At 41.8% G+C, this 13115-nt stretch overlaps 1 protein-coding gene across 2 annotated transcripts in view; it reads right to left on the reverse strand.

The window, feature by feature from the left end:
• The window catches only part of PJA2 (praja ring finger ubiquitin ligase 2), a 78229-nt gene that overhangs the window by 50258 nt on the left and 14856 nt on the right, over positions 1 to 13115 (reverse strand). For both annotated transcript variants that reach the window (XM_052642917.1, XM_052642916.1), the window contains exons 2-4: positions 6836 to 6953; positions 3458 to 3658; positions 780 to 1827 (exon numbers count right to left, since the gene is read on the reverse strand). In XM_052642917.1, coding sequence (XP_052498877.1) covers positions 780 to 1827; positions 3458 to 3658; positions 6836 to 6866 — 1280 coding nt within the window. In that variant the 5' untranslated portion in view covers positions 6867 to 6953. The remainder of the gene's footprint in view (positions 1 to 779; positions 1828 to 3457; positions 3659 to 6835; positions 6954 to 13115) is intronic.

Consider the following 13115-nt stretch of genomic DNA (forward strand, 5'->3'; position numbering starts at 1 on the left):
CCATTTCCCTGTTCTCTCTGTTGTCTTACAGTATGCGAAAGAAGGATCTATGTAAGAGGAATCAGAATGATTCTTACAAGACAAGTGATATGTTCTCCTCAAAACAGTAAATTACAGCAGTGAAGAACAGAGAGCCTGGAGTTAGTAAGTAGACCATCAGATTCCAGGTCCACCTTTTACTAGCTTTGTGACCTTAGAAGTGAGTAAATACTCTTATGCCTCAGTTTCATCTACAAATGTGGAAAATAACAAATGTACCACATAAAGTTACTAATGAAAAATAAATGCTAAATAAAAATAAATAAAAAATAAACTGATAGGAACGGCAACAGGAAGAATAAACAGGTGATATTAATAAATATTGGCAAAGTAAACATAATACTATCAACCAAAATTTCCTTGATCTTAACCACATTGTAAATCCAGACTGGCTTAACATAAGAAATTTTTTAAAATACAACAAATGTTTACCTTGCATTTTATCAGCATTAACTGAAATGCCATGAATTGAAGTAATTAGTATCACTATCGTTTTTTAATAATGAATAGTTACTACCTGAACTTTTAAGATCCATAAACTACTGAAACACCTCAGAGAGCATTTCTATGAAAACTAACCAGTATGCATGGCTAGCACTGGGTAAATAAGAGTATCTGATGAGTCAAAATAGCTGATTCCATGACCATGGCCAAGAGCCGATCCACCAAACATAAACGGTGCTAGAAAATAAGCCGCTTTGCTCACCACACAATCTCACAAAGCACTGCACAAAACTCACCTATCCTCATCTTTGTCATACAGTTGGTAATAATCTCCACAGCCATTCCAAAATGTGTTATCCACAGCCTCTCGCCTTACTGGGGCTCCACTTTCCGCTGTTAGCTGGCGATCTTCTGCTTCCCTCTGTGTGACTCTTGCGAAAGGCAGATCCAAGAACATACAATCATGTTCTCCGTCATACTCATCACATTTTATTAAGAGGTCATCTGAGCCATTTTCCTCAACTTCCAAAGCCTCTCTCCACCTCTGAACACTTCTTTGTTTGGCCTCATGCCTATTAAAACCTGTTTCTTGGTCCACCTGGCTCGAACTTATCACTTTCCTAACTTTGGGCCTCACCACCTGCTCAAGGGAACTTCCCTGGTTTTTGCCCCTATCACTGGTGGTTTCTTCACTGCAAATATGCCTGGGAGCACAGGCGGAATCTTCAGCTGAACTTTCTCTCTGTCTCTCCTGGCTAGCATTACTTTGTTGTTCCTTTCTAACCGCTTCATCTTCAGAAGAGGCTGTCTGAAACTCCTGATTGTTCTGACTGACAAGCTCAGCGTGATCAGCAGGCCTTTCCGCTGGAGGTGCTGAATCTGCCCCTCCAAACTCGTCTCTTAATTCACAGCTGAAAGAGGGAGCTGCTGGTGCAAGACCAGTGTACGCCTCTGCCTCTCCATTTTCCAGCTCAAATACCGTGCCGCCCAGTGCTGCCTGACAGCTGCCACCTTCCACGCCTGCAGGGAGCTGAAGCTGGCCATTATCCTCTCCACGTCTGCCGGCGGGATCGTAAAAGTCAGTATGAGCCAGTGTAACTCCATGTTGGACACCTGAAGCGTTACAAACTCCTGGAGTACATTCTCCCTCAGAGTGACTGTGCAGATCCACGCCGCTTCCTAAGGGCTCCCTGCCTTCCTCGCTATGACGCACTGCAGCGAAGGATGGAGTGCTCTCAATGGTTTGGTTCAATGCTGTATCACAAATGGGAACTTCTGCTTCACTTTTTTCTGATAAAGGGTCACTGGGGCCAGAAGAATGAACTTGATCCAGTGGACTGGAACCTTCACAGAACAAAAGAAAACATATTTAGAGGGGCTAATTTAGATACCATTTAATAATGACTCTTTAACTAGAAACCACACCAATTATTACCTATTTGAGAATATGAGTGAATTTCTCTGACTGGTGCTTCTATACGCCCTAACTTAGCCGGGAGGGGCAGACTGGTTACCCTGTGAGTTCTGTTATGCCATTGTATAGCCTCTCAATATCCTCTCTCTCGGACGTCTTCTGTAGGTTTGTCACCCAAACCCTAACACTTAAAGCGTTCTATACAAGATATTTAAGAGAGACTGATGAGAGGCCTGAGAGAAGGCCTAGGATAACCAATCTGCTCTTCCAGAGGCTGGAAAGGGCGATTCAGACTTAAATTATTCTATCACACGCAGATCCCTCTAGAGGGCTTAAAATAGCTACAGAAACAGGTAACAGAGCTAACAGAAGTGAGACTGTGTTCTACGTCAATTCAGATTATATCTCAGTCACCAGATATATAATATTAAATTTCTATCCCCAAAACGAACTGTTATATCTACAATGAGTTAACTTCAGTTATGTTACAGCTATGACTGGAAAACAACAAAAAAGTCAATATATTGATTCTCTTTGTCATAGTTTCTAAGAACTATGAGACAAGAGTAAAATGCTATATACCCTCCAAATTACTTTCAGCACAACTATCTTTTACACTAATGTATAACTAAAAAAAAAATTAAGACACCAAGACCTGTTGAGACAAAATTTTATAAATTATACATAACTAAAGGTAAGTCTTGTCATATCACAAAAAGGCTTCTTTAGCAGAATGACCTTAACTAATAATTCATATTCTTATACATAAATGACAGAAAAAAAAAACCCTAGAATTATCAAGCTTGCTCAGGATAAGAGGAAATTGACATTAAAAATGTGTAGTTACAGTACACGCACTGTTGTTATTCTTTAGTTGCAAAGTGTGACCAACTCTGCGACCCCATGGACTGCAGCCCACCAGGCTCCTCTGTCCACAGGATTTCCCAGGCATGAGTACTGGAGTGGGTTGCCATTTCCTTCTCCAGATCCTCCCGACCCAGAGATCGGACCCGCCTCTCCACACTGGCAGGCAGATTCTTTACCACTGAGCCATCTGGGAAGCCACGGTTCATGGATACCTGCAAAATACTGTTTGAGTAATGAATAATTAAGGAATTTTAAATAAAAAAACTATTACTTGACCTTTGTATTTTATATAATGATTCTAAAAATATCAAATTAACCAAGTTAAATTATTTAGAGATACAAATAAAACCAAACAACAAAAAAAGCTATTTAAATGTAATATGCAGGGGAGAATATACTCAGTGCCCATTAAAAAAGAAAATTCTTTTCCTTGAACATGTCCTCTGGCGGAACGATGGGACAGTGTAATCCCGGTGATGACAATGCTGTTATGGATTAACGACAGGCTGCGTTCTATTTTCTTCTATGAATATACTATTAAGTTTAACAGAAAATTTTAAAATAGAAATTCCTGATAAGAAATATACAGCACTTATGCTCAAGACACACACAAAACCCACTCACTATCTCAAGCACCACAAGGTCACTTTTTGCATCACTACTCACAGCTCTGAGCACCTCCAGGCTGCGTACCTGAGGGGCTTTCCTCCAGAGCGCCGTCCAGTTCCAGCACTTCATAGTCGTCGCCAGCCCGACCTAAGCTCCTCTCGTGCCTGGTCATGCACGGCTTGAAGCTGACATACGCATGTCTTCTGCCGTATCTCCTGCCGGTAATGGTCTGATACCCTCCTGCTGGTTTCGGCCAGGCAGCCTTGCTAGAGTCTTGATCCATCACTGAAAGACACAGTCAGAAAGAGGCACAGCCGTGGCTTTCGTTGTGACACTCTCCTGGGCTCCCTCACCCTGCTGCTCTCCCCCGGGTGCCCTTTCCCAATAAAGTCTCTTGCTGTGTCAGCACATGTGTCTCCTCAGACAATTCATCTCCGAGTGTTAGACAAGAGCCCAGTTTCGGGCCCTGGAAGGGGTCCCCCTTCCTGCAACACATGGCGACTCTGGTGGGAGTCTTCTTCACTGAGACTGACATCCCGACCACTCGGGGTGCTCAGGGGCCAGCATGCCTGCCTGCCAATGGACATATATGCTGTTATCTGTCAAATCATATGCTACTGAACACCAAGTGCCCCTTACTAGTAACATAAAACTAACCTGAAAAGTAAGTATATTACTTTCTGAGAGTTATGTGACCCCCTTCATCCCTCCCCCAAATATCTTTTCTTGGTTCCTTTAAGGTATTGCAGCTTTTTATAACATAACCTACCCCCAATTTTTTCCACATGCCGAATTACTAGACTGTAAAAGCTGCTAAAGGATTGGAGAATGATCCTTCAAATTATCTAAGTACCTTATGTGTAACTGCTCAATACAAATTTGTTGAGTGAATCACTCGCATATAATATAATGGTTTCAATTACATTAAAAGTGAATAAATTCCAGTCAAATTGCTGTTCAGTTGTTCAGCTGTGTCCGACTCTTTGTGACCCCATGGACTGCAGCACACCAGGCCTCCCTGTCCTTCACTATTTCCAAGAGCTTACTCAAACCCATGTCCATCAAGTCGGTGATGCCATCCAACCACCTTGTCCTCTGTCGTCCCCTTCTCTTCCCACCTTCCATCTTTCCCAGCATCAGGGTCTTTTCTAATGGCTCTTCACATCAACTGGTCAAAGTACTGGAGATTCAGTTTGAGCATCAGTCCTTCCAATGAATATTCAGGGCTGATTTCCTTAAGGAGGGACTGGTTGGATCTCCTTGCAGTCCAAGAGACTCTGAAGAGTCTTTTCCAACACCACAGTTCAAATGCAGCACCAATTCTTCGGCGCTCAGCCTTCTTTATAGTCCAACTCTCACATCCACACATGATTACTGCAAAAACCACAGCTTTGACTATACGGACCTTTGTCAGCAAAGTAATGTCTCTGCTTTTTAATATGCTGTCTACGTTTCTCACAAGTAATTTATTTAATGCTATCTGTACTACAAAGAACCAACTGGACCACAATAAAATATACCCCAAAGATTAGGGTCAAGTAAAACTCTCCAAAAGAAAACAGTGCTGAGCCAAGTCAAACTTTTCAAAACTACCAATGTTATACGCATGGTAAAAAAAAGTCAAAAATATCTGAACAACGTAAGTACTAAGTTCTGAGCCTAAGCGATATATAACAGCAAAGATTAGCATCTTTCACTAAGGAGGACATTATCTCACATCTACACACAGAATAAGTTTGCTTAGTCAAGGGCAATTTACACATATTATGCAGGAACTAATAAAATATTTCCTCACAGAATATGGAATAGTCAGTAAATGAAAGTTACATATTTCTGTTTTAGGGTATTAAAACAAAAAATATAATTGCTTCTAAGCACAAATTCCAATCCCAAAGAAAGGCAATGCCAAAGAATGCTCAAACTACTGCACAATTGCACTCATCTCACACGCTAGTAAAGTAATGCTCAAAATTCTCCAAGCCAGGATTCAGTAACACGTGAACCGTGAACTTCCAGACGTCAAGCTGGATTTAGAAAAGGCAGAGGAACCAGAGATCAAATTGCCAACATCCGCCTGATCACAGAAAAAGCAAGAGAGTTCCAAAAAAACATCTACTCTGCTTAACTGACTATGCCAAAGCCTTTGACTGTGTGGATCACAACAAACTGTGGAAAATTCTTCAAGAGATGGGAATACCAGACCACCTGACCTGCCTCCTGAGAAATCTGTATGCAGGTCAGGAAGCAACAGTTAGAACTGGACATGGAAGAACGGACTGGTTCCAAATCGGGAAAGAAGTACGTCAGGGCTGTATATTGTCACACTTATATGCAGAGTAAATCATGAGAAACGCTGGGCTGGATGAAGCACAAGCTGGAATCAAGACTGCCGGGAGAAATATCAATAACCTCAGATATGCAGAGGACAACACCTTTATGGCAGAAAGTGAAGAAGAACTAAAGAGCCTCTTGATGAAAGTGAAAAGAAGAGAGTGAAAAAGTTGCCTTAAAGCTCAATATTTAGAAAAGTAAGATCATGGCATCTGGTCCCATCACTTCATGGGAAATAGATGGGGAAACAGTGGAAACAGTGGCCGACTTTATTTTTCTGGGCTCCAAAATCACTGCGGATGATGACTGCAGCCATGAAATTAAAAGACACTCTCCTTGGAAGAAAAGCTATCACCAACCTAGACAGCATGTTAAAAAGTAGAGACATTACTTTGCCAACAAAGGTCCGTCTAGTCAAGGCTATGGTTTTTCCAGTGGTCATGTATGGATGTAAGAGTTGGACTATAAAGAAAGCTGAGCACCAAAGAACTGATGCTTTTGAACTGTGATGTTGGAGAAGACTTGAGAGTCCCTTGGACTGCAAGGAGATCCAACCAGTCCATCGTAAAGGAAATCAGTCTCGAGTGTTCATTCGAAGGACTGGTGCTGAAGCTGAAACTCCCATACTTTGGCCACCTGATGTGAAGAGCTGACTAAGACCCTTATACTGGGAAAGATGGAAGGCGGGAGGAGAAGGGGATGACCGAGGATGAGATGGCTGGATGGCATCACTGACTCGATGGCCGTGAGTCTGAGTGAACTCCGGGAGCTGGTGATGCACAGGGAGGCCTGGCGTGCTGCGGTTCAAGGTCACAAAGAGTCGGACACAACTGAGCAACTGGACTGAACTGGTGACTCCAGAACCAGTACCTTTAACACCTCCAAAAAAATAGTCTCCAAAGTGTAAACCACAATAGATGCCAAGAGGGTAGGAAAAGAAAATTTAACAATTTCTATTTATACTCATTTTTGTATCAAAAATTAGAAATTAAGCTTTATAAATATTCAGTACATGGACTGAAACTGGCCTTAAATAAGACCAAGATTAAACATCATATACAGTTCACAAGGAACCCAGAGGGGAAAATATGAAGCCCTCCATCTAGAGTGACTAACGCAAACTCTGCTCACCTGCTGGCTCGTTCTCAATAAACTGTGACATAGACGGCAGTGTCCGTGTACCCAGTTCAGTGGAATTATGGATGTGATTTAGTTTCTACTCACACAATGGATAAGCTGCAAAAGATTCCTACAAAGAAACCACAGATTAAACACAACATTAATAAAAACAGAAGCACAAAACAAAACGGCAAAACTAGCGCTTCTAGTGAAGTTCTTAGCTTGCCCATAACAACAAAGAAATGCACGCTGGATTTGAAAAGGCAATCACAAAAATCCCAAAACTATGAAGATGGCTATTCGAAAACATTTAGCATCCTCTTGGAAAACCTTGCCTTAAGTACATATCATCCTTAAGAAAGACAATGATGATAACACATGAATAATTTATAAGTACATAAGCAAATATATCAGGAGAAGTGTGGATTGGGGTATATGACCAAACTTCTGTTATACAGCACTGTGGGCATCTACTACAAACTATGCTATCTTTGCTTCTCCATCAAACACTAAAGTTCCCTTAGCCCTGCCACTGTTAAAAGAAGTTAACCCTAAGAACACAAACTTCATTTAAAAAATGTATAATGGCTTATGACGAGAAGTGTAAAAAATGATACGTCGACTATTCTTTAGAATAGTCAATTGACCAGATATTTTAATCCCAAAGAACCTATTCTAAATCAGGAAAACAAAATTTACCATGTAACATATAAAAACTTCATGTTTTGAAATCCATTTATTTTGTATTTTAAAAGTTACAACCTGTGCTTTTTAAAGTTTGGCAAGAGCTTAGCTTTTTTTACTTAAATACCTTAACACCTGAGCTACTGCTAACTGCCCACCACCAACTTAAAGTTATTAGAAGATGCCAGCTCTGAAAATTAGTTTCAATCTATATGCTATCTGTCTAGCCATACAGCTAGCTATAAATTAACACATATAAAAGTATACATACACATTCTCCCATATAAATTATAAACCCAGCAGTAGGCTGTTTACTGCTCTAATATTGCTGAGTCAAGTCAGACTGTTAACAGTAGCTAAAAGGGAAAGGAATATCAAAACAATAATCCTGCCATACTGGCAAAAACACAAGCTCTGATTAATACTGTTTCAATAATAAGAAAAATAACCTGCAGTAACTGGCATCTTCACAGACTCACAGCACAATACACGGCAGACTTAAAGCATGGCCATGGATTTGAGCACATGGATATTTCACCCAAAGCCTTTTCTTGGAAATAAGGCAATATTCCGGGCACTATCTTCAGTGCTGAAGATACGAAAATGAACACAATAGAGAAATACTCCTGCCATCTTAAGCCCTCCTAACATTGTAGCACGGGGTACAGACACTAAATACAACAAGAAACAGATGTCAGACAACACACGCGTGTGTGCGCGCGCAGTTGCTCAGTGGAGTCAGTCTTCTTGCGACCCCAGGGACTTGGAGCCCACCAGGCTCCTCTGTCCATGGGACTTTCCCAGGCAAGAACACTGGCGTAGGCCGCCATTTCCTGGTCCAGGGAGATCTCTTCCATCCGGAGACTGAACCTGTGTCTCCTGCATTGGCAGGCGGATTCTTTACCACTGAGCCACTTGGGAAGCCCACAGATAACATCTATAGAGCAAAGCAGAGCTGGGACTCAAGAGCTGCTGGGATTATGCAGCTTAAAACAGCACAGTTAGGGACGGCCTCACCAAGAAGGGATCACTGGGCAAACACCCGTGAGAGAGGGAGCCCCACATGCAGGAAAGAACACCCTCAGCAGTACAAAAGGAGACTCTCAAGTGACGATTCCCAGAAGTGACCATGGCAACAAGTCTGGGGTGGAATGAGCAAGAAAGTAACAGATAGGGTTAAATTACAGATGGGGGAGTAAAATGGAACTGATCACGTAAGTCTTTACAAGGTAAGACCAGAAAGTCAAACTGAAAGTCACTCAGTCATGCCTGACTCTGCAACCCCAGACTGTCCATGGAATTCTCCAGGCCACAATACTGGAGTGTGTAGCCTTTCCCTTCTCCAGGGGATCTTTCCAACCCAGGGATCAAACCCAGGTCTCCCGCACTGCAGGCGGATTCTTTACCAACTGAGCTGCCAGGGAAGCCCAATGTAAGAAATGCAGGTGTTATTCTGAGTTGAGATGGAAAACCACTAAATAGTTCTCAGAAGAGACATTACCTCACTTCTTTAAAAGGAACACTCTGGCTACTGTGTTTAGACTGAAGGGAACAGGGTCAAAGGTCGTGAGACTGGTTAGAAAGCTATGAAAATACTGACACCAGAACAGAGTGGTTTGGACCAGGGTAAAAACAGAGGCAGTGAGAATTTACCAGATTGTGGCTATATTTTGAAAGCAGAGGCAACAAAATTTTCTGATATAGGTTATAAAGGAAGGTCAGAATATGAGGTTGATTCTTAAGTTTTACAGCCTAGGCAACTAGAAAAACAGATGGGCCATTACCTGATGTAGGAAATTTGTGGAAGAAGCAGGTTTGGAGAAAGTATACTGAGTTTACTTCTGGATGTATTAAATCTGAGGTATCTACTAGATGCTACTGCTAAGTCACTTCAGTCGTGTCCGACTCTGTACAACCCCATACACGGCAGCCCATCAGGCTCCCCCGTCCCTGGGATTCTCCAGGCAAGAACACTCCAAGTAGAAACGTTAAATAAGAGGCTGGAGCTGATTGGAGAATTTTGAACTGCCAGTATAATTTGGGAGTTATCAGGATATAGATTAATATTCAAAAAGGGTTTGTTAGAGATGGCCTCTAAAATTAAGAGGTCAGGAAAAAAGAATTGCCTGGAAAACCAACCAGTGAAAGAGGCACGGGAGAGAAAGAGAAAACTCCAGGAGTGTGGATGCCAATGAAAAAAGAACTTCAGATGAGAGAAGCGATCGCCTGGGCCAGCCTGGTGCTGCTAAAAGCAGCACGTGGCAAGGATCTGTAGCTGACCCTGGGCCTAGCAACAGGGAGGGGACTGGGGCTCTTGGCAACGGCGTCTTAGGTAGGACGGTGAACACAGAAGCCCCATCAGAGCGTGCCGCGGAGAGAGAGGTGGTGAGCGCGCAGAAATCGTTAAAATCCCCCTCTTTCTTAATCATGCTTCCCTTCAACATAAATCCATTTCTTTTCAAAAGATTCTTTTTGGAGCCCTCCAACTTCCTGATAAAAACGAAGTCTACTTGCTGTCAAGATCCGACACTTCTGGGCTATCTTCTGGTTGTGTTCTGAGTGAGGTCCCCTCATTTGAAATCCATGTTCTCCCCTCTTTTCTTTGTTTCAGGAACAGGGGTGTGTTCCTTTTGTCTTTATTAGAAGATTCTCAAGTAATTGTTTTAGGAATTTTATGTAAGCAGGTCGAAGTTGAGTCTTTACATATCAAAATAGTTCCTCTTTCCATCACACTCTTGACTTCTGTTCAAAACAAAATCATTTTTCCAACCTCTAAAAGGCACTGCTTTCTAAGCATCCCATGTTGCTGTTAAGAAACTGTCCTGTCAGTTTATTTCTTGTTCTTTTGTAAGTAAAGCAATTTTTCTTTCTAGAGTAACTAGGATTTTCTCTCATGAAATGGTTTTCTGTATTTCACAAGGACTTTCTTTGGCCATTTAAAAAATTTCTATCACATAGCACTACTAGGGTTGCTTTCAGTTCAGTCGCTCAGTCGTGTCCGACTCTTCTGTGACCTCATGAATCGCAGCACACCAGGCCTCCCTGTCCATCACCAACTCCTGGAGTTCACTCAGATTCATGTTCATCGAGTCAGTGATGCCAGGCAGCCATCTTATCCTCTGTCGTCCCCTTCTCCTCCTGCCCCCAATCCCTCCCAGCATCAAAGGCTTTTCCAATGAGTCAACTCTTTGCATGAGGTGGCCAAAGTACTGAAGTTTCAGCTTTAGCATCATTCCTTCCAAAGAAATCCCAAGGTTGATCTCCTTCAGAATGGACTGGTTGGATCTCCTTGCAGTCCAAGGGACTCTCAACAGTCTTCTCCAACACCACAGTTCAAAAGCATCAATTCTTCAGCGCTCAGCCTTCTTCACAGTCCAACTCTCACACCCATACATGACCACAGGAAAAACCATAGCCTTGACTAGATGGACCTTAGTCGGCAAAGTAATGTCTCTGCTTTTGAATATGCTATCTAGGTTGGTCATAACTTTTCTTCCAAGGAGTAAGCGTCTTTTAATTGCATGGCTGCAATCACCATCTGCAGTGATTTTAGAGCCCCCCAAAATAAAGTCTGACACTGTTTCCAGTGTTTCCCCATCTATTTCCCATGAAGTGATGGGACCAGATGCCACGATTTTCGTTTTCTGAATGTTGAGCTTTAAGCCAACTTTTTCACTCTCCTCTTTCACTTTCATCAAGAGGCTTTTTAGCACCTCTCCACTTTCTGCCATAAGGGTGGTGTCATCTGCATATCTGAGGTTATTGGTATTTCTCCCGGCAATCTTCATTTCAGCTTGTGCTTCTTCCAGTCCAGCACTTCTCATGATGTACTCTACACAGAAGTTAAATAAGCAGGGTGACAATATACAGCCTTGACGTACTCCTTTTCCTATTTGGAACCAGTCTGTTGTTCCATGTCCAGTTCTAAGTTCCAAGGGCTGCTTTAAAGACTCACATAAAATTTCCTCAGTTATTCATTTTTCTTTCCTTATTTTCTCTGTATTTGGCCCACAGAGTTTAATTCTTTGTCTCTAAACTTTTCTTTCTCATTTTCAATGTACAGAATGATAGAGTTCATGTACTTTTGTATTTCTGGCTTTCTAATAGTCTCTATAATTTTTCAGATTTCTTGTGTTTCTTGTTCCCTGCTTCTTCTATCATCGTCATTTTCAATAGTGGTTCTTGTCTTATGAATAAAATGTAAACTAGAATCTCTCTGTGGATATCAATTATCTCTGTTTTATCCAGGCCAGCTATATAGATACGTCCTGCTGCTGCTGCTGCTGCTGCTGCTGCTAAGTCACTTCAGTCGTGTCCGACTCTGTGCGACCCCGCAGATGGCAGCCCACCAGGCTCCGCCGTCCCTGGGATTCTCCAGGCAAGAACACTGGGGTGGGTTGCCATTTCCTTCTCCAATGCATCAAACTGGAAAGTGAAAGTGAAGTCGCTCAGTTGTGACCCCATGGACCGCAACCCACCAGGCTCCTCTGTCCATGGGGTTTTCCAGGCAAGAGTGCTGGAGTGGGGTGCCACTGCCTTCTCCCACAGATAAGCCCTACAACAGGGCTACTCTTTCCTATCTCTGAAGTATAAAAGAGAAAAGAAAGCAGAACAGAGGATGAACAATAAAAACCATAGTTATACGTCAAGATTAAAACAATTAACTCATCAGTGGCAGATTTGTATGTAAAGTTTACTGGGAACATTTGGTCTCTTTTCTCTGAAGAAATGTTTCCTTTGCTAGTACTATTCATCTAATGATAACATATGATTCCTCTCTACTTGTGACAATTATTCATTTCAAATTCTTGAGTGATCACATACTTCCTCCTAATTGCAAAAACAAAACAAAAAAACACTATACAAATGTGCTATTGTCTAAGAATTAAAGGAATTAATCAGGGAAGTATTAATTCTAGATCTTCCAATTATTAACTTAGGTGTCATCATTTTACCCCTTAACTAGGATAATATGCCAGCAGTTATAGATAGGTAATGGGAACAATCTTCAAAAGAACACAAGGAAAAGGCTGAATATGGGCTCTACCCTCCCACGGCAGAGCTGAAACAGTGAATTTAAAGACAAAGACCTTGCTTTAAGTGTGTGATGCCTATTAAATGAACTGTGTCGGTATACTGTGTAACAAAATGATACATACTTAAACAGCTGTCAATGAAGGGATGAATGAACGCATGACAATTCTGTGCCCCTTTCTCTGATGGAAATACAGAAATACAGTTAAAAGAAACAAAGAGTTGGGAATACTTAGATTCAAGTTCCAACTCACACACATTAAATGAAAGCTAGTAGTAGAAGTAATTCAGAAAACTAAAAATCTAAAATAGTAATAAAGCAAAAGACTCAAGCGAACAGAATAATGAGTGCTCATATACCTAAATGAACACAATACACACTGAAGCTGAACACACACACCAAGCTACACCTTGAATTGCCTTCAGAATCAGTTCTCCTATACATGGCAACTCCACCCTACACGTGGCAACTCTGTCCAGACTGGAAGGCTACAGTCCATGGGGTCAGAAAGAGCCAGACACAAAGGAAGTGACTTAGCATGCATGCATGCACGCACACATGCCACTGAGTAGT

Source organism: Budorcas taxicolor, chromosome 7 (genome assembly GCF_023091745.1).
Source record: "Budorcas taxicolor isolate Tak-1 chromosome 7, Takin1.1, whole genome shotgun sequence".
In the NCBI taxonomy this organism is placed as follows: Eukaryota; Metazoa; Chordata; class Mammalia; order Artiodactyla; family Bovidae; genus Budorcas; species Budorcas taxicolor.